The 21,746-nt window shown below is 40.4% G+C and overlaps 1 protein-coding gene across 1 annotated transcript in view; it reads left to right on the top strand.

Annotated features, from left to right (window-relative positions):
• The window catches only part of PDSS2 (prenyl (decaprenyl) diphosphate synthase, subunit 2), a gene marked incomplete at its 5' end in the record, with an annotated part of 42,627 nt that extends 22,800 nt beyond the window's left edge, over positions 1-19,827 (top strand). The window contains 4 exons of the mRNA XM_010073640.1: positions 4,635-4,805; positions 6,268-6,399; positions 10,316-10,351; positions 19,669-19,827. Of these exons, the coding sequence (XP_010071942.1) occupies positions 4,635-4,805; positions 6,268-6,399; positions 10,316-10,351; positions 19,669-19,827 (498 nt within the window). The remainder of the gene's footprint in view (positions 1-4,634; positions 4,806-6,267; positions 6,400-10,315; positions 10,352-19,668) is intronic.
• Positions 19,828-21,746: the final 1,919 nt, after the last annotated feature.

Raw genomic sequence — 21,746 nt, 5'->3', positions numbered from 1 at the left:
GTTCAGACATTTCGATCATTTTGTGCAACAGCAGATGGCTAAGAAAGCGCTGCCATGGTATGGAAATAAAACAAAGGCTCCCTTACAAACTATAGATTAAATTTTGCATTGAAAAGTCTCTGACTTCTTATCCTTCCTGGTTTTGCAAATGTTTTTATGCATTTCTAGGACACAGTTTTCATTCATATTTTCCTGATATACCTGGTTCAGCTGAAAACAGAAGCGGCTTCTTTGGTGTGACAAATCAAACTGAGCAATTGTGTCACTTTGATACCAGGGATCCTTGTTACCATCAGTAAGGGCTGCCCTTCCTGATGGTTATGATTGTATATTTTGTCCTGCAATTTCACTTTCTGAATTTTTTTTTTGTTTCCCGTTGCCTGTGATGGTTGTTTCAAATCTAATTTAAATTATGGAAGTAGTTTAACAAAAGAATCTCAACTAGCCAATTTCTTTCTAGCAGTAACTGACCTTGCCATTAGTAAAATGGGAGCACCCTCAGCTCTTCTTTATTTCCCACAGGAAATGATGATCGACAGAGATGAATTCAGATATTTTCCCTGTACTCCCATGCCAACACTATCCAAACTGTGCCTGGATTTGGCTGCTTTCCTCCAGGGTTGGTGAGGGGTTCTGTTCTCTTTATCCACCTTCTGCTACCCCAGCAGCATCAGCGTGGGTTGTGATCTGGGCCCACTTCTTGAGGACAGAACTTGTGAATGTGGTCACTCCATAGGCATTAGTTAATCAAATGTCTGAGCACTGTCAACTACAGCTAGAATTAATTTGAGTTTTAAAAGGCTTTTATATGAAATGCTGATAGCCTTCACGGCCAGCTACTGTTCACTTTTATATTTAACCTTTGAAATGTCCACCACTGACAAAACAAAACAAAGCTTACAAAAAAGTGAAAATTTCTCTAAGTGCTGTCATGATGTCAGATTTCACAGACTTTGCAATGTAGAGCTAGTTTCATTTTTCCTTTGATGTTCTAAAATAATGTTTAGATCTCGCCATACATACCCTTGTTCTAAGAATGCAGTGTAGTTGGTGAACAGTTTATATATAACGTGAGAGTTATGCTTGGGAAAAAATGACATTTGGGTTGTTGGAAAACTTTGTTGAAGAAGGGTTGTGTCTGCCTCTGCCGCCTTAAACAGCAGAAGCTTTAGGGGTATGTGGTCATAAGACTTTCTGTGATTAAAATCAGATATATTTTTGCTTCCAAGCTCACATGCTAAGCCCATCCACATGGGCATAATGCCTTTTTACAACTGGCTTCCTTCTGTAACCCAGAGATTCGCAATACCTATGGTTTTAAGATTTCGGTATTGGGTTTGTGTGGCAAGGTCTTGGTAGCAGCGTGGCTACAGGGGTGGCTTCTGTGAGGAGCTGCTAGAAGCTTCCCCTATGTCCAATAGCCAACGCCAGCCGTCTCCCAGACGGACCCACTGCTGGCCAAGGCTGAGCCAGCCAGCGATGGTGGTAGTGCCTCTGGGTAACATAGTTGAGAAGGGATGGGGGGGGCGGGGAATGACTGCTGCAGAACTGCAGCTGGAGGAGAGAGGGGTGAGAATATGTGAGAGAAACAACTGTGCAGACACCAAGGTCAGTGAAGAAGGAGGGGGAGGAGGTGCTCCAGGCGCTGGAGCAGAGATTCCCCTGCAGCCCATGGTGAGGCAGCTGTGCCTCTGCAGCCATGGAGGGTAATGGTGGAGCAGAGATACACCTGCAGCCCGGGGAGGACCTCACGCTGGAGCAGGTGGATGCCGAAGGAGGCTGTGACTCTATGGGAAGCCCTGGAGCAGACTCCTGACAGGACCTGTGGACCCATGGAGAGAGGAGCCCAGGCTGGAGCAAGTGGGCTGACAGGATGCTTGATGGGTTTGTGATGAACTGCAGCCCATGGGAAGGACTCACGTAAGAGAAGTTAATGGAGGACTGTCTCCTGTGGGATGGACCCCACTCTGGAGCAGGGGAAGATTTGAGGAGCCCTCCCCTGAGGAGGAAGGAGCGGCAGAGACAACGTGTGATGGACTGACCACAACCCCCATTCCCTGCCCCCCTGCACCGCTCTGGGAGAGGAGGTAGAGAAATCGGGAGTGAAGTTGAGCACAGGAAGAAGGGAGGGGTGGGGGGAAGGTGTTTTTAAGATTTGGTTTTATCTCTCATTACCCTACTCTGATTTGACTGGTAAGAAATTAAACTAATTTACCCAAGTCAAGTCTGTTTTGCCTGTGACAGTAACTGGTGAGTGTATCTCTCCCTGTCCTTAACCCACGAGCCTTTAGTTATATTATTCCTCTCTCTTGTCCAGGTGAGGAGGGGGAGTGATAGAGCAGCTTTGGTGGACACCTGGTGTCCAGCACAGGTCAACTCAGTACAATTTCAATACTGTATCTTCAAATTTGTCTCAAATGTTTGTCTTTTTTTTTTTTTTTAATTAGATGTCCATTTTAGAAGCTCCTACATGATGTAGTAGACAGTAATTTGTTGTGCCGTAATTTTCAATCCTGTGATGAAATTCAAACTTGCTTAAGAAGAATATAATTTTGTAACAAATCATAGAATTAATTTCCTTGTATACATCAAGTTGCAATGACTGTTTAAGCTTTTTTAGTTCCTGTAGTTGATGGATAGTTGATAATGTCCAATTTTCTGTTACTGCTCAAAGGTTCTTGCAAGGTAATGTTTTCAACTTAAACATCTTCTGAAAGATTTTTTAACTTCATAAATTGTTTCAGGATACCATTCTAGAATATTTTTGTCCTGTTTGGATTTAAAACAAATAGTTATAAAAATCACTGCCAATTTTCAATATCTTCCAGCAAATTTTAGTAAATACTGGTTTTTCACTGAGCAGATTGGTTGTTAAGGAAAAGATTGTGTTGCGTCTTCCAAGAGCTCCTGATTTTAAATTTAAAATAAATTGATCTATATCTGAGTGGAAAAAAAAGACTTGATATATAGGAAACTACTTGAATTAAATGCTCATTTTGACATTTTGCCAGTCGTGGGAATTTGCACATGCTCTGGGCTGAGTTAAGATATTAAAACGAAAATACTACAGTAAAATGAAACACGAGGAAAGGTTAGGCTTGACTTTGTAAGTTATCATGTACATTATAGCAAATGTGTGGTTTCTCTGTTCTTCACTTTCCTTGTATAAGTTAATAGTATGTCTGAAAGCAAAGGCATTTTGATACAGCTCTGGGTTCCCTGGCATTACAGAATTCTCCTACTTTTTCCATTAGTCTCAAATTATCCTCTCCCTTGTAAAGCAGCACTTCTGGGTGATATCCATAAGGGAGGAAAATTAGAGCTGAACGGATGGATTCTATTTCATTTGTTACCGATTTCATGACAGATAATACCTTGATAGAAAACTATAGGGTCACACAGAATTACTTCTTGCTCGTTTCTAAGTAATTTAATTGACGTCACTTTGAGGGAGGGAAAAGGCTTGTAATATAAGAGGTTTTTTTACATTACTCTCTTAAAGAATACCTTTTGGCTTTAGTGTATGCTACAGATTTGGCTGAACAGAGAAATTACAAACTTTTTAACATATATATGCTTGAAATTTTTTCTGTAGCTTCTCATTACTGATTTTAGTTTTTTTCTAAGCAAAATAACTGTGGTCTTTTCTGGGTTTGTTTTTTTCCTCTTTAGAGAGTACCTAAAGGTATGACAGTAACTTGTGTATGTGAGAAAGATTACAAGTCGTGTCTAGCTTTGAAGACCCATTAGTAAAACAGTTGCATATTGACATCTTGTGAGACAAAGGGACTACAGTTGAATTTGGGCTTGAGGGAAAGCATTGGATTTGTGTTAATTAAAACACTTTATGAAAAGTAATCCAAATTAATATTTTGGAAACAAAGGATTTTGAGAAGTGTTGAGCATCTCTGACCTTACAGTCAAGGTGATAAAGTTCACTAGAGGCATCACTGCAATCGCTATCAGTCCCCTGGGAAAGTTAATACCTGACATTTCTAAAACACAGCTTTATTTTTTTTGATACTTGCAGTCATTCCTTGTCCTTAATATGGGACTGGAAGAGGTACAAGTCCTCTGTCACAGCCCTTCATTTTTCCAGTGCACTTCTACAAGGATTTTTAATACCTTTTGTAATTTTCTTTTCCTTGACTTCAAAGGAGAAATTGCAGGCACTTCTCAAGTTTGTTTGGGATTGTTTGTTGTTGGTAACTGGCAAGGGGCCGAAGTGCCAATGTACTCTGGGTTTTGGGGGTTTTCTTCAGCTTTGTCTTTTTTCTTTTTTTTTTCTCCCTAGTACCTCATGAGGAATATAATCAGCTGTTAATGTTCAGTGTAATGATACAGTCATTAAGAAAAGGATCTGTGTGGAATCTGTTGGCAGCTCCACATACTTTGTGTTGCTCTTTTTTAGCAGAAAATGAAAACGTTCTTTGTTGAAGCTGCTAGCATATTTATTCTGATATTTTTTTCTACACATCCCCAAAATAATGCTCTCCTTTATTTTGCACCTTGGCACCAGGAGTTTTGTTACTCACCACATGTCATGTTATCCTGTGCTGGACCGTTAACTTCTGTGAGCTGACACAGCTGCAGTTTTGGTGTTTTCATGTTAGCCTTTGTTTCATTTTCAGGAGAACTGTCTTACAGATGATATTGGCATATCTACATGGAAGGAGCAGGTTTTCCTGTCCCATAGTGCCTTGCTAGCAAAGAGCTGCCAGGCTGCAATGGAGCTAGCAAAGCACAGTGCTGAGATTCAGGATATGGCATTTCAGTATGGAAAGCACATGTCTATGAGTCATAAGGTATGCCTTTTCCTTTCATTTTGGGATCTTAAATACAGAAAGACTTGTAAGATTTGTTGCTCTTGGGTTCTGTTGTATACTGCCACTATGCTGTAGACTTTTGCCAGCAGGTCAGTGGTGTTGAGAGATTTGACGGCTGCCTGGTGTGAAGGTGTTTGCAGAAACTGCTGGTATGAACTGAAGCAGTTCAGTGCTTATGAACTTGCAAAATCACAATTCTGGCAATGGAGCTTATTTAATTCAAGGCTCTGTTAACATCCCTCTAGCTCATCTTTCTGTAGCACCTTAAAACTTTACCTTCTCTGCTTCTACGTTCTTCCTGAAGTCACTGTCCCTGTAGCAGGAATTCCAGGAGAAAGCATGTGTTGGGTCTCAGCTGCCACCATGCAGAGATTTGTACCGAGAGGCTCAACTGCCTGCAGCAGCACACAAGGCTGAGGCGTGAGCTGCAGTGGCTGAAGGACCTGCATACGTTCCCTTCTGAATAATCTGCTGTGGAGGTAACTTCCAGAGGAGGTAGTTGGGGGATAAGGAGGGAGGCCACTAGATATGGACAGAAGCAGCCTACACCTCTGCAGCAGTAGGATTCCCAGAGAAGGCCTCATTAGAAGTGTTTCAGTCCACAGCTAGAGTTAGTCCAAAGGAAAACATGTATATTGTGGCACTTTAGTCCTTGGCACTCTTGTTTTGCCCTAAAGATCTGCTCCTACTGTATTGCAGTACTTGTAAGTAGCTTGAGACAGGCAGACAGACCTCCCATCCCCTTCAGCTGAGCTGGTTCAGACAGTTTCTAGTTCCTCCAGGAGAAGGAAGTGGTTTTATAAAGCACAGCTTTACAGCCGTAGAAGTGCCACTATACGCTCTTACTAACTACAACTCTACCAGCCGATTGTTTGTAGTGCAGACTATAGCCTTAGTATTTTGTGTATGCTTTGATATCTATACATTCACCATATAGCTGACATATAGCTGGGTATAAAGGATTACATAATTTTCCTAGAAAGCTCCTAGCTATGTAACCCTTCCTTTGTCAGAAGGAGGGTCATATTGCTTCACCTTCTTCAGGTACTGAAAAGTAGAGTGTATTGCCCTTCACAGATTAGAAATTTATATTCTTCCTACAAAAGACTGGATCGTTCTTTCCTTTATATTTTTTCTGCTTCCTGACACTCGACAATTGCCTACCTGGCTGTGTCCCATCACTTGCCCAGCTCTGCAAGCTGTCCTTTACCTGTCTGTTTGCAGATTCTTTATGTGCTGCTTACCGCAACTTTCTGCCACTGCAATGCTTCTTCCTCTTCCACTCCCAACTTGAAAAAGTGCAACATGTGCAACAAGCATGCATGTCAAAGCGGAAAGTGACGAGTAGGTGTAGAATCAGGATATGGACCTTGATTTGGTGAGCGGGTAGAAATGTACAGACTGTTCCTGGGAACTGAAGAAAGATGTTCTTCTCTTTCAGCTACATTCAGACCTTCAGCCATTTGTTAAAGAAAGTTCTAGTGACACCACGGCCTTCAGTTTGAATTCTGCTCCTGCAGTCCTCCATCAGGAATTCCTTGGAAGGGAGGCATGGATTAAACAGATCAGAGAGGTAAATTAAAGACTGTTTAGAATTTCCTGGTTTTGCCATTTGTATCTCTCTTCCTATCTATACTTTCAATCTGCAAAGAAACTTGGAGACTTACAACAGATAAGACAACTTAGAGGTTACCTCTGCTCTCCAATACTTAGCACCTCTCTTGTCCATTCTTTCACAAGGGGGAAATCTAGGGACCTGACAGTTGAGCTCTGTCAGACTTCTGCATGTCAGTGTAACAAGCAGATTCATTTGGATGGAGCATGTCTGTTCCTCTGCACTACTCGTGCGGTCTCACGTCTTAGCTTAAAGCTGCTTTTACTGGCAGCTTAAAGCAGAGAACTTTGCTTTACAGTGGTTGAAAGGTAGGCACACATTTCCTTCTGCCAACTTGGCAGCAGTCATTTTGGATAACGGGAAAAGATCCTGGGGAATTTGGCTTCCTGACCACTACAAAATATTTGTGAGATCTGTCTGGTTGATGTCCTTAGTTCTCTTAATGCAGCTGTCTTCTCCTCTATCCCTTAGATGAAGGCAGTAAGAATAAGATAGCTGTGTGGTGTAGATCTGTTTTACGAACTATGTAGCACAGCAGGATTCAGATCTGTATGTTTGTTGAAACACAAATAGACAACTGTACAAGACAGGAGGGAAAGAAAAAGGGAAAAACACCACAAATGGCCAAAATTAAGCATTCTGTTGTTCCTGCATCAGTTGGACATGTTCTGCCTGTCTAAACAGCTGTGATGAGGACTGTTCAGAAATCCCTGCAGTTTTTATAGAGATTCTTCAGTTAAAAGGCTGCTGCCTTCAATAAGAAGCTAGCTCTCTGCAAGCATGTTTATTTAAGACGTGCTTGCTGATGGCTCCTTTCCTTGCTGGTTTGAAAGAAGGACTCTTGGGCAGAGGGCATGGAGTCTGAGCCTCTGCCTAGTTCTGTGTTCATGATGGCCACGTTCCAGCCTGCCTTCACATACTGCAAGCAAGAGGCATAGTCTCTTCGGCAGGGAAATTTTGGGAAGTATATGCAGAATCTGCAGCCTCAAAGTGGTATGGAGTTGGGGGATCTTCAAGTGAAGCAAACCTTTTGTCATTTTGAAATTAGGGGCTGGTAGTTTATAACGTGTGATGAGGAATTTTAGAATTCTATAGTCTCAACACAAGGCTTATATGCAAGTTGAATGTAAATGGATTTGGATGATTGCAGTTGGAGAGTAATAGTGTTACCACAGCACAGTGGATAAAAGCTTTGAAACAATTTCCCATCTGCAGAATCTAGAGGAGTTTGTGGGGCTCCAGGAGTGCCATCTGTCTGCTTACTAATTCTCATTATGGAAAATGGGCATTATAGAAACCATGAAGCAGTTCTCTCTGAAGGATGGGGGCAGGGGGGAAAGGTGACATGCACTATGTGAAAGTATCTGCTAACTACTGCCTTAGCTAAATACAAAGTGGAACACCTCATCCAGGAGCCTTTCTTGGCTTGTGTTGATTAAGAAAGAAAAGTTACCTCTCATTAACTACAAGCTCTTTGAGATATCATCCATAGTCACATTCACTATGTGACGTTCGAGATAGGCCAAGCACTCAAACCAGAGACCTTCCCATGTTGGCAGTACTCTTAAGAGGATGCTTATAAGCCACCTTCTTGTGCAGTGTTATTTGTATGGTATAAATAGGCAAAGCACGCACAGTGCACTCTGGCCCCGTCAGGTAGTATTTCCTTAGTAGCTGACTAGGCATATGGGGAAATCACACTATGGACCTGTAATTATTGCTAAATAATCTGGCTTTCTCCTTTGATTGTTTGCCCATATAAGCATTCATACAATGAGTTGAAGGCAGCAGCTCCCCAGGCAGCTTCCTCCTCCTGTGGGAAGGTCCTGGAGTTCCAGAAAGTGGAAGCAGAGAGCCCCATCGCACCTGGTAACCTCTGCAGTGGTGTACTGCTCAGAAGGCATGTGGGTCGGACTCAGTGTCTGTCAAGCGTATCTTAGATGAAGGCAGTCTTCAGAAAGGTCATGAAGGATGCCTGAACTGCTGTGGCATGCCCAGAACCTGTGTGATTGTTTCACCGCAGTTCTCTTGCCAGAAGTCTGGACAAAGTCATGTGCATCTTTCTGCTGCTGAGCTGAAGATCTTTTAAAAGCCTCCATGTCCCTTCATTTGAAAGGAGCAAAATACATCAGATATCCAGGTGTGGAAGGTTGCATCAACGCTGAGTATATGTGTTTTCAGAAGATTAGATTCCAATTTGGATTAAATTGAAAAATTAAAGTTAAATCAAAATTCTCTGGGTTAAATGGCATCCAGCATCTTTGATGTTCAGGAGGAAGGCTGAGCTGAGTTGGCTGTTCATGTCTCTAATATATATGCTGATAAGCAGGTGCTTTTTTTTTGAGGGCCCAGAGCCCTGACACTCAGCAGCTGAGCTCCCCAGCCAAGCAATGAGATCTAGAAAGTTATCCAGGTTTGACAAGAGTGCATACCTTTTGCAAATCAGGCTTAATGCCTTTGAGGAAGCTAAGCCAGATGCAGAAGTCTGATGTAAAGGGGAAAAAAAAAATCTCTATGTGTGGAATCAGGGTCAGTAAAAGTCAAAGAGCCAAACTACTGTGAGGATAAAAAGAAAGAAAACAAGCAAAGGTGCAGCCGTAGTAAAGAAGATGTAGGTAACAGAATAGGTAAGGTTGATACTTGGAGAAGCACAACTGCCACTGACTTGAATGCTTGAGAGGAACAGTGCATGAGAAAATACTCCTGCTGTTTGTAATGTGTATTATATGCAAGAGGAGGCATGCTGAGCACACCTCTTCTGGTATTGCTAAAACTAAAATAAAAGCATCTTCCTCAAACATGTTGGCAAATTCTCTGCTGCAGTATGAATCTGCATATGGGCAATTATTTTGTTAAAGAGCATATTTCTGGTATGTTCTGATATACAATGTAACTACTAGATTTATCTTGAAGAAGCTGTAAAATCCAACCAGTATGAATAGAAGTTGGCAAATCAAGGAGATAGGAATACACAAACAACGAAGCAGTTATTGGCAGTGGTTTTACTACTCCCAAATGCTATCAGGCGGTTTTCTTAGTATGCATTCCAGAAAAGCGGACTCCTAAGAAGCTTAGAGAGTAGTAAAGAGGTTTTGTGAATCAGTCCCCTTTCTGCTTCAGTGAAATCAGTTTTGTTATCTACTGTTTTCCTTTCTGTTCTGCTTGCTTAGGCTCTCCTTGGTTCTTTTCTCTATTTTATTTTTCCTCCCTTACAAAAATTAATTTATTTTCCAAATCTGTGCCATCTTAGCAACATCTCTTCAAAGCTGTGCTTGCCACATAGTGTTCCTCTTCAGTGCAGGCCTCTGCTCTTCTCCTTATGCCAGTTGACCTGCTCAGGTCATATTATAGGGTATATGTATTTGCTCCTTAAGTCAAGGGTGATACTGATATTAAATACAATTCTACACCAAAAGCATCTAGGTCTAATAGCACTGACATGGTCCTTTTGGGAGCTCTAGACTATTACCTGTGTGCAAATCACTATAGATATACAGAGAGTTCTCTTTTAAGAAAATAAAACCTGTTACTGCTGATATGAACTATAGTTTATTTCAGAATCTCATGGGAGAGATTAATTAATGCAAACAGCAAGATTTCTTAAGACCAAAACATTTCAGATTCAACAAATGTTTAACTACAAGTCATAATAAAAAACTTAAAAATTACATTGAGTATCTGCAGCTCTTGTCTGAAACAGAGCCATGTTGTATAAGCTGGTAACACATTTGGTTGTATTTTAGGTTTTCCGTATCAGATTCCTAAAGAAAGTTGGTTATGTTTAAAGTAATAGCTCTTTTAATTGCATTCTTTATTCTTGCAACTCTAGTTTTTAGTATGTATGCCTTATATAAAATCTCTTCTTCTCTTTAAGGCACAAGGAAAAGGAAATATAATGGACTACAAGAAGGTTAGTAAACCACATTTAAATCTCCTTATTTTTAATTTTTTTGTAATATTTTCAAGGATATTCTTGACAGTTGAGAGAAACTTCCTTATTAAAGTGAGGTTATAATTTGTCACGTACATATGGAGGGTGAGAGAATGACTTGTGAAATTTCCTGATTTTAAAAAGCCAGTAATAGTCAGCTGTACTGTATCAAATGTAGCTATTTAATAAGCATTTTTGCCATTATTTTTCCCATTTACTTCCCCAAATTTGGTTTAGAAACCAGTCTTCTGATGGTTTTTGCTGTCATCTTTTCCTGCAGTCATTTGCAGGTTAGCTCCCATCAGTGGTCTCTGTCTACTGATAGAGTATGCTATTACCTTTTTCTTTTTAATCTCACCTTAATGCCATGCCATCTATTACATGTTTTGTAATAATTTGTGTTTCTTCCAGTCCCCATTACAACTTTAGCTGAGTCACCCCTATATTTGCTACTGGGACTGCTCTGTAGTAAAGGCAGACATGAACTAACAGCTTGTCTACTGCAAGTAGCTGGGGCACCATGAAGCTCTTAGGGAGCTGCAGGAGATGGCTGAGAAGGTTCCCCTGGTTAAACACTGGAGCACAGCATGCCTGTGGTGGAGACGGAAGATGACGTATCCCTGAGCCTGAGCCTGACTTGGTCTGAGTCTTAAGTAGATCATGAGGGTCCAGTTAGTTATCTCCAGCATCAGTGGGAAATAATATCTAAATTATCAAGCCACACGCATGATTGAGAATTGCTTGTTAACTGGGGCCTGAAGAGTGTTAGAACTATGACTGATTGCTGCTAGTATGGAAAGTTAACACACAAGTACAGGTCAGACTTTTATTATAATTATTCTGTATTAGGAAAATTTGTACTTTGGATTATTAAAAAAAGCTCTCTGTCCTTCCTTCCTCTTAGAACATAAAAAGGATCTCAACCTTAGCTTGCTACTTAAAATCATTGTGCTTTTAGTTTTTTTCTACACCTGAATAAAAGGAAAGGAAGGGGGAAAAGCCCTTCAAGATTTGTCTTTTGAGCAATTGACTTCATACAGAAAGCACATTTTACTAGCTCTGGGTAATCATCTCTTACACAAGCACAAATATTATGAGTTTAGTAATGATAGTGAAAAATTCTCCCTGGTTTTTTGAGCTCAAACAATAATCAACTTTGTTTTATGTAGAAGTCAGTTTCAAAACTGTGATGCCACGTCGCTCTCTTCTATGTTTCTTCATTTAAAATAGAAGTGGTCATTAGTTACATCCATGCTAAATGAACCCAGTAACCTGTAGCTCACCCCAGCGTAGTAGCTTGGCCCGTACATGCACACAGCCAATTAGAAGGCATGGTGTGCAGTACAAATTAGTATTGCTTTTTTTGCCCTTTGCTGTGTTTTCTTTATTTCTGCATCACTAGAGTCGGTGTTTTGCACGTTGCTCAGTCTTTTCGTCTCAGCATCAAGGTCCCTCTCATCTTTCTATTCAGTTGCTAGAATTACTTTAATGTTCCTAATCATATTAGAGGGTTTGTTTCTCATTGAGTCTCCAAAAGATTTCCTCTTTAATTTTGTAAAAGTGAAGGTCACCAACACTAGCTGTTGAACTTCTGAAAATTTGTATTATTTTTGTTATGAACTTCAGCGTGCCAATTAGTTGAGATAAAAATGTTGTTCCTTTAGTTGAATTCATAAATGTGCGTACACAAAAAAGTTGTTAGCTGTTTAGCCTGCTTAAGAATATTTGACCTTACTCTCTGTGGCTTTCAATTAAAATAATGAATGAAGGTAAATTTGAGAAATTGAGATCCACCCATTTAACATCCCTCCTTAAAAGGCAAAGGTCTCATTTCATTTTGGTTTTGAGACTGCTCAAGTATTTTGAATTCTTCTTTTGATGCATGTTATATTAAAATGGTATCCCTGATTTTTTTCGCTGACAAAAAAATATCTAGATGGTACTAGTAAATTTAATGTGGGCTCCGACATAAACATAGAAGTTAAATACTTGCTATTAATTTAATTAGGTCAGAGACTGTCATGTCAATAAGGTCACTATGTTCTGCAGAATTCTTTGGTATTTTTTTTTCTCCCAGCTTTTCTCAATCTTTTTATCAGAAGGACTTCGATATCACAAAAGACTTATTTTAAGGTCTGTGTCTAGTTATTTAATTATTTGTTTTCTCACATTAGTATCTGAATATTTCGCTCTTTCTTTTGTGCACCATCACACTGCATCGAGACAGATTATTGAAACATCACTGTGGTGTTTGAAAGTGTCTTCCGGAGATGAAAAAGTAGTTTTAACTTTGCTTTAGTGGTGTTTCTCAGATAACAAAAGAGAAAGTATCAACATATGGCAGGGACAAAATTCATATATATCATTGAAAGAGGCAGTAACTTTCCTGTCACCCTCGTGTGTTAGGGGGAGAATTTTGGCAAAAATCTCAGACTTTTTACAATCAAAAAGCTTTTATCCATTTTACATCCACTTTGCATGCAAGATAAGCTGTGTAACTGGGAAACAAGAACTTGAGATTCTCAATTTAATTGTTACTATTTTATAATATAGATTTAAAACTTTCCACCGAAGTCAAGGCCTTAATGGTGCTTGGCGTTATACAGACTTGTTAAATGAGTGTAACAAAGGCACAATTAGTAGCAGAAATGAGTAAGCTAGGAGTAATTCTTGTTTTCTGGCCAAGGCTCTGGAAAAATTATAAGAGAAGGCTAAATAAAGAAATAAATCCTGTATTTTGCACCCAGTGAGTATGCTACTGCAAGGATTTGGGTTTTTCTAAATGCAATATTCAGAAAAGATAAATTGCTTCAAGTGAAAGAGCAAAAACTATTTTTTTTTTTTACTGTAGCCCTGTCCATTTGCTCTGCCCTCTGCTATAGAGGCCTTTCATCCAAACTGGCCTGGGAAATACGAAACATCAGCATAGTATGCTGTGACATACTTTGTTGCTTTGTACATAAACACTGTGCATGTCGTTAACACAGGGAGCAGATTTTGTACAGTACTGGAAGGAGATTCAGTCAAGAAGTGGTAGATCCAGCCATTCATACACTGCACAGCACTAGTGTCCTGACTTCCCATATGGTAGGAAAGAGAGAAGAAAAATGGGAAAGATCACATATGGAAACAAGGAGGTTTCTCAGTGGCAGCCTACTGTTTTGCAACTAATAAAAAATGGTAAGACAGTGCCATCCAGTTGCATTAGCAAGAGTCGCATGGCTCCTCTTCCCCAGATTCCCGCTGAGTACCGCCGTTAGTGCATTCATCCTGCTGCAGTGCTGCCTGCAGAGCACGTTTACAGTCCTTTGGTGTAAATGACAGTGGTCCCATGGTTCTGTTTCATTAAATGTCAGAGAATCATTGTGAGATGTGTCATGGGACTATAGACCATGGACTATTCACTCTCTTGCTCCTGAAATGCAGCTAAGAGTTAAAACCAGAGGATTGTCATTTGTAGATGCTTATGACCTGCAGCAGTTTTCCATGGAAATTTGTCGTGTTTGTTTTGAAGCAGCCACTGACACTAGTTCCTCTTGTTGCATATATTAAAAAAGCAAGATTTAATGAATATAGGGTTTTCTTAAGATGTGTTAGTAATATTACAAAAGCAGCCAAAACCACTCAAAAGAAGCAGTTTTCTCCTTTGTTGAAATTAACCATATCTGAATCGTCAAGGTGTACATCCAGTACCAAAAATCAGTTGCCTCTTTGTTTTGAATCAGTGGATATTTTCCATGGCTTCTTTAAAAATCCAGCACAGCTTCTATTTCATTAAAGCAAACTACTATCACATCTTTTAACATAAATATCAAGTTAATTGTTTGTGTGTGCTAAGATGACAATTAACAATCACTATTTGCATTAATGTGATTTTTAAAAGTCATGCTTTTTGGTAAAACTACTTTAACTACCATTGTTTAGATTTAAAAGCCAGTGGGCCTTGTTAGGTTCGTTATAAAAGACATGGAAAGGCATAAGGAGGAGGAGTTGGTGTCTCTTCTAAAATATTAAAAGGTCTGTACCATCAGTGTCTCAGGATGACCTGTAATTTTTTGGCAAAGTGTATTACAAGAACTGCGTAACAGCTGGAGTAGCAGTGTTCCATGTAAGCAGGCCATCTTTCCTCTACTGCTGGGAGTGACTCTCTCCAGATGCAGTCTCTTCCCAGATAGGGTCGCTTTGAGTTTGAAGTAAAAAGAGAATTTTTCTGTTTGTCAGATGAGTAAGGAAAATAAATCCTGCTCTACTGATGGAAGTTTCTGCAGGGTGTTTATGCCCTTTAAAGATGTATTTCTTTACCTTTTAAATAGAAAACATTTCTAAGAAAATACAGGATAAACAATGCCCCAGTTACAGCTGGTATATCATGCTGCCTGTAGCCAAAAAAAAAAAAAAAATTATCTTATGACGTTGTGAAGTGATGAAAGGAATCTTCTTTCCTTTGGCTAGGAAATAAAGCAGAAATATCTCTGCAGAGAACATTTGAAGCTAGTTGTCTTTGAACACCTGCTTAGTTTTTGTCTCCTTTAATTCTTCAGTCTCCAAAATGCAGCAGTCCTGAGCTTGCCTCCTTGACATCTTGCTGCCCTCGAACAAGTCATTCTGTCCAACAGCAATCCACAACAGTTGTTCTGAAAGACAAATACTTAACTTCTGTGGTATGGATGAGAAATCTTCTCTTTGCCTTTTTAAAACAGAGAGACTGGGAAACATAGTACTCTGAACTCTATTTTATTCACAGAATCATAGAATAATTTAAGTTGGAAGGGACCTCTGGGGCATGTCTCGTCCAACCTCTTGCTCAGAGCAGAGCCCATATGGGTTTGCTCTGTTGAGTTTTGAGTATCTGCCAGGACAGAGATTTCACAGCCAACTTGAGCAACGTGTTCCAGTGCTTGCCCTCCTTCCCAGTGGAAAATAATTTCCTTGTGTCTAATCATCATTACCCATGCTGCAACCTTTCCCATGCTGCAACCTATGCCTGTTGCCTCTCATCTCTTCCACATAACACGTCTGAGAAGAGTCCAGTTCTGACTCTGCTGGAGTCACCTGCCCATGAGGTGGTTGGGACAGCAATAACAGCCTTCTCTTCTTAAGGCTGAGCTAAGCAATTCTTAGCATTTCCTTGTAGACCATGTGATGCTCCAGCCCCATATCATCTGGGTAGCCTCCCACTGCACTTGCTGCAGTATGGTAATGTCTTTCACTTAGTGGGAAGCCCAAAATTTGGCACAGCACTCCAGACACGGTCTTACAAGCCCCAGATAGGGGGACGTAATTGTTTGCTGACTAGACTTGTTAACGCAGCCCAAGAAGTGATTGATGATCTTTGCTGCAAGGACACACTGCTTCAAGAAAAAAAAATGTGTGTAGATAAAGTGGGATGTGTACCTCTTGGCCTGTTGGTCATTGATTTGAATCTGGTTGAATGTTGTCAAATCTGGTTAAAGGCAACTTCTGTTGGATGACCATTTAGTACCATATGTGAAACTAGCAGTTGGTTTTGAGATTCACCATCGCCATTTCTTTACTCTTTGTTTATTTATAACAAATCAGTAGAATCTAAAAGCTCTGTAGACTCTTATCAAGGTTGCTAATCCAAATATGGAATATCCTTTATGAATGTGCCTAAATATTTAATAAAAAAACCTCAAACATTAATGCTACAAAGTAGCAGGAGGAATGTGAATACAATTTTATATATGGTATGGCCTAGACAACACAGGTGTTCTTTTGTTACTCGCACTCTACTCCAGGAAATAATTTATTAGTTTTAATGTCTTACTGGCTCATAAGCAGACAGATGGGACACACAAGCATACTCTTTTGGTTTTAGGGTGCACTTAGGTAAGTCAGTGAACAGAGAAGTGAAGTTCTCATCTGTTCCTACGTGTAGGGCCAGACCATGAACAGACTATATGGTTGTATGGCCATTGTCCCAAAACTACTTCTGTATTTTATCCAGTAGATTTTAACATGAGACATGGAAGCAGTCTGGTCTTGAACCCCGATCCCGCTTTTCATAGAAAGTGCCTGCTGGTCTGGGTTTTGGTTCTGTTCTTGGCCCAGCAATCCTCAGAGGGCTGAGTAGAAAATGCCCCTACTCCAGCTATTTGATGCTTGTGGTTGTCTCCTGAAGGGTAGGAAATGGAAACCTGAAAACAAGGTGCATCAGACATAAAACTTTGGGGTTCTGAGCTTCATGTGTACCAGGCAAAACTGTCAAGCCTGGTCAATATCTGTGAATATATTGAGGAAAACAGAAGGTGCTGAAAAAAACAGTGTTGGTATGTTGTGGGGCAGGAAGACACATGTCACTTCCGATCTGAGTCTTGACTTAGCTGCACTATTGCAAGACTGTTCTCTAAGCTTAAGTTAAATAGCTTAAGAGACCCTCAATAATTTTTCAGATTCTTGGGCTTTAGTGCCAATGCTCTGAACAAAAGCTTATAAGTTAAAATGCAGTATTCCGGCAGTTCAACTAGAGAAAAGTGTGTCAAAGCAATCTGTATTTTGACTTGCATTCTGTTTTAGTTATTGAATGCCATTCTGAAGAAGGTTGTGTTTTAATGATGGATGAAATTGTTCCTACAAGTGGAAATGTGTTTGATGCACAAATTGATGCTATGTAAGTAGAGACTAAAAGACCAAATTTCTTTATTTAGAAGAAATTAATGAGGGAGCTTAATTAAAGTTTATAAAGTAAGAAATTAAAGCGGTTCATTTTGCTTTTCTGTTTATTTGCCTCAAAAATTAGCTGCTATCCAAATAAAATTTAAAAATAATACATCTAAACTGGATAACACGGATTTTTTTCCTATGTACTTAGTTTGTGAAGTTCATAAAATCATTGGAGCTCAAAAATTGAGAGAAAGCATGAAAGTATAACTGTAATACAACTAACAGTACAGCCAGCGGCTTCAATTAGGGTGTTTTGCATACAGCAAGGCTACTGAAGCCTGGTTTTCTATGGAGTTATATCCTGTATTTCTTTAATAACTAGCTCACTACTTTTTCTTTTCCTTTTACAACCCCAGCTGAGATAGAGATAGTATGCAGCCTGGTTAATCCAGACTGGTTTGCCTCAGTGTATGCTTATTTGCATTGCCCAGTTGATTCTGCAAAGGTCATAGAGAAGAGGTAAGTTTTTGAGGACTATAAATTGTCCATTACCTAGGATGATCTCTAACTGGAAAGCTGAGGAAGGAGTTTGCCATATGAGCAGCCATTTTTTCATTTTGGAGTTCCTTGAACTTTGTTTGGAAACATTAAATAGCAGATTAGTATGATTTTTGTAGAGTGATTCCTCTGCCTAGGGTTTGACACGAGGTTTGCAATTGTTTTGACTTCAAGGCAGTCTGTGTGTCTAAGGGCTTATACAAGACAAGCGTGTAAATGGATTGTGTCCTTGTGTTAGATTTCTCCCCCGTTCCAGATTTTGGTGCTACGAGTAAGTTGTAGTACATATATGCAATCATATATGCTTAAACTAAGCTCCTCTGATCTTTGACCGCTTTAAAGATATTTTTTTTTAGGAGCTATTTTCTTTCTGTTTACGTCTCAATATGTACTTATGTGAGTATTACTAGGTAGGCTAAACCTTTTTAATGAGCTTTAGCGAATCGGCAGAGTTTGCTTCAAGACACGTGGGCTCTACCATCTCACAAAGTTGTGCCTCAAGGAAGGGGGAAGAAACAGTTTTTCACACTGCCAGTGTACCTCTTCTCACCTATCCCCACCTTCGCTGTAGAGCTGTGGTTATATGGCTGATTGCCATTCGTTAGACGAGGTGTTGAATTAGCTATGCAATGCATTTATGCTTCAGGGCAAGTTCCTTTCCAGCGCACAGTGTGAGGTTCTAACTGAAGTGGAGAATAAAATTTTTATGAACTGGGACTTGAACACTCAAGTACGGTAATATGCTTTCAGCTAATTTCATCTTTAAATACGGATAATGAATCCACTTTGGTTTGTATTCAGATAATAAATGTCATTCATTCTGTATGAATGCAAGTATCTACATAAAATGGGTGATTTACAATTTGTTCATGGATTAGGTATTTTTTACATTATTTAAAATAGATAGATAAGGTTATACTAATGTATTTGTAAATGAATTGGGGCATTGGGTTGTGTGTTGGAGGAAAACAACTTATAAAACCCTGTATAATTTGTTATGGTAGATACCTGTGTTCAAGAAAAGCCCTTTTTTAAAAAGCCGATACAGGGATGTAACCCACCTATGAAAGACAGGTGGAACACATTGAAGATCATTAAATGCTGCCATGCTTTTGGTATAATCAAATCCCCAAGATCTGCCTGGCCTTGGTTCGCAGGCTCTGGCATGAGGCATTAGGCTGGAGTTGGTCTGGGGACACCTGTAGTTTAGTGTGGAGAAACGTAACGGTGTTTCATGACAGTCTCATGATGCTGTTCAGGAAAAAATAATTTTTTAAAAGCCCTTAATAAATATGATTACTATTTAGACCTTCAGATAAATTGAGATACTGGGAAAAAACCAACATGTTTGGTTTGACATATTTGTTCATATTATGTCATCACAATTTAACCTGTCATTTATCCAAGTTTTTTAGGTGCCAAATCTTTCCAGCAGCTTGCCAGGAAATGTCTGTTATTCCATGAAAACATTTTCTTTCTTACGTGATGTATCTCTAAACCATTGTCAAATTCCCTAGCCTTACCGAGATTGAGTTTGCATGGATATAGCTCAGTATGATAAAGTTTAATACATTCTATTTTACTGACAAAATTTGCATTTGTCCACTGTAACAAACATAATTCATAATCATATGCTGTGTAAACAGAAACCTGTATTACAAAATACAAGAGTTCAATGTGTGTGTTCCTGTGCCTGTTTCCAAAAACAGGGTGGAATGGGTGTTCATAAAATCCAGGTTTTGACTGCAGAAAACGAGAGCACAAGCAGCTGGTCTGCCAGTTCTGCACGGAAGCTCTCAGGCTGTGGCTTAGATATGAAATGCCTGGATATTTAAAAATGTAGGGTTTGGGTTTGTTTTTTAAATTAAGTGTGCCCTTTGGAGCGCCAGCATCTTTCAGGTGATAAAGTAATGGGTGATGTAGTTTAAATTACCCACAGTTTTGTTGTAGTGGAGAGCCAAAATGGAGCGGCTGAGAATATTGCAAGAGCTTTGTCTGACAGCTTCGGTTCTTGCCTTTACCTGGGAAGGGGCGGTGGGAGCCCTGTGCTCTCGGAGATAATTTGGCACCAGCTCTGCCGAAACCCACCCCATTGTGCTTGTGTTTTCTGACAGCTGCAGGAAGCGATCAAGGCCGGCAAAGGTGTGACTTCTGCCATCGACCTGTGCCGTCAGCACGGAAGCAGAGCTCTGGCAGCCCTGGAGTGCTTCCCTCCCTCCGAGGCCAGGGCTGCCTTGGCCAACATCGTTTACGCCGCGACCAGGTTTCCCTGACCCACCGCCCCGGGAGGAGCTGCTGTCCCTCCATGGGCAGGAGCATCCCAGCGGGGACACCAATGATGCCCCACACCGCTGGTCACCTCATCCCCCTGTTCTGTCCTGACGGAGGAACATGCACCAGCTGCCGCCACCACCAGCAAAATTCGGGAGGGGGAAGAAACAAAGGTCATAGCCAGCTTTTGCTTGTCATGCCAGAAGCGCACTTGAGGCTGCACCGGTAGAAATAATTAATGAGTCCCGTTTCTGTGACCTCAGCAAATGGACAGGAAATAAGTCGGTATTGATTGGGCACCGGCGGGGACGGCGCCAGGGCGGAGGCTGGTGGTTTTCCTGCCCGAGGGAGGGATGGAGGGGTGTGAAGATCCAGGTGTCACAAGAAACCTGCTCAAACCTGCCCAGAGAGAGCGAGCCACTGAAACCAGGAATTAACATACCCGCTTATCAATGGGAAGGGGCAGTTTGTGGATTAATGGGGGAAAATCCTCTCTCTGTCTGCATGCAGTCATGTCTCCTCTCACTGTTTTTATGTATTCATATGTAAAATTACCCTGTGCCTAATGCTTTCCGTATTTGAGAAAATGTGTCAAGCATGGTAAGTAGGAGCTTTAAAATATTTAATCAAATATTAATTTGGCTCTGATAAGGGAAGTGTCTGCCTGGGTTTTATACTATGTGTATAAAATATGTTGCTCTGGGTCAAAGAATGAGGTTTTTCCAACTCTCCTGGGGGAGGGAATATCCTTCCTTCAGATCAAGCAGTTTGTTTCAACACAGTCTTACACAAAAGAATTTCCTAGGTTTGTGACACTTGCGTTTATTTAAGCCAAATAAATGTTAATTTGTAAGGCTAGACGTTGGCCTTTGGCAGGAAGGAAGAAAGAACGCTCTTCTGTGAGTACAGTCTTTCACCGCATTGAATAAAATTCAGAAAATACTGGAGAAGTTTTGAACCTCAGTGTGTTGAATTTTAAAGTCCAATTACAGACAGCATATAAGGTATATCAGAAGCCTGCAATTTGAGACTGTCTCTGTTTTGTTCATAGGAGATGATTTTTGTGGTTTGCATGCATGCAATCTGAGAACACCGTTGACAAGAAGGCTGAGTTTACATAAATGATCTAGATTGAGACTTAGCTACCTTTCTTCCTTCTGTGGTGTAATTACAGCCCAATCTGGAGACAGCTAGCACAGCAAACAGATTTCATTACATCTCTCACTCAAACACTAAGTGGAGTTATTTCTGTTAAATTCTCTCCTTCCTCCTTCTCCCCCTGCACTCCTTCCCCCTGTCACACAGCTTGTTTGTCATAGACCAGCGTGTTGCATTCCACTGAATGCAAAATATAAATAAAAACTCTATCCTCTAAAAATATACTGAAAATACATCCTGCATAATGTACATAATATTCTGTGTAATATATGCCTATATTATACCATAATTTTATATGTATAATAAGCACCCTTGAGCCACAATATATGGAAGCAGCATCCAGAGCTCAGGACTTACTTTGTTCTGGAGAATGATTTCAACATCAGACCGCTTCTTGCTTACGCTTTCTTTCTCATGCCTGCCCTGGCATTATCTGTCTTCCCAAGACTCTGGCACTTCTGCCTGAGTTAGTGCTGTTGCTGCAGCGGGAAGGCTGGAGACAGAAGAGGAGTGCTGAGAAGCGTGGCCCAGGCAGTGGCAATCACAGGCTTCTGCCTTAGCTAACCACTGTACATTTTCACCTGTGAAGTTCCCTGAAGTTCTGCTAATGTAAAACATGTGCTTGAAAGAAATACCAACATTCAACAAGAGTCACATTTCAGCTTTTTTTGGCTCTGGTTAGAAGCCATACGTTGTCTTTTCTTTCTCTTACATCTATGCTAAGGGGTTCATAATGATTTAGGGCTGTAAGAAGCTTGGGTCC

This window comes from Pterocles gutturalis, unplaced genomic scaffold (genome assembly GCF_000699245.1).
Source record: "Pterocles gutturalis isolate BGI_N339 unplaced genomic scaffold, ASM69924v1 scaffold24382, whole genome shotgun sequence".
In the NCBI taxonomy this organism is placed as follows: Eukaryota; Metazoa; Chordata; class Aves; order Pterocliformes; family Pteroclidae; genus Pterocles; species Pterocles gutturalis.
The sequence above is the reverse complement of the archived record's forward strand: the minus strand, read 5'-3'. Positions and strand labels throughout refer to the sequence as shown.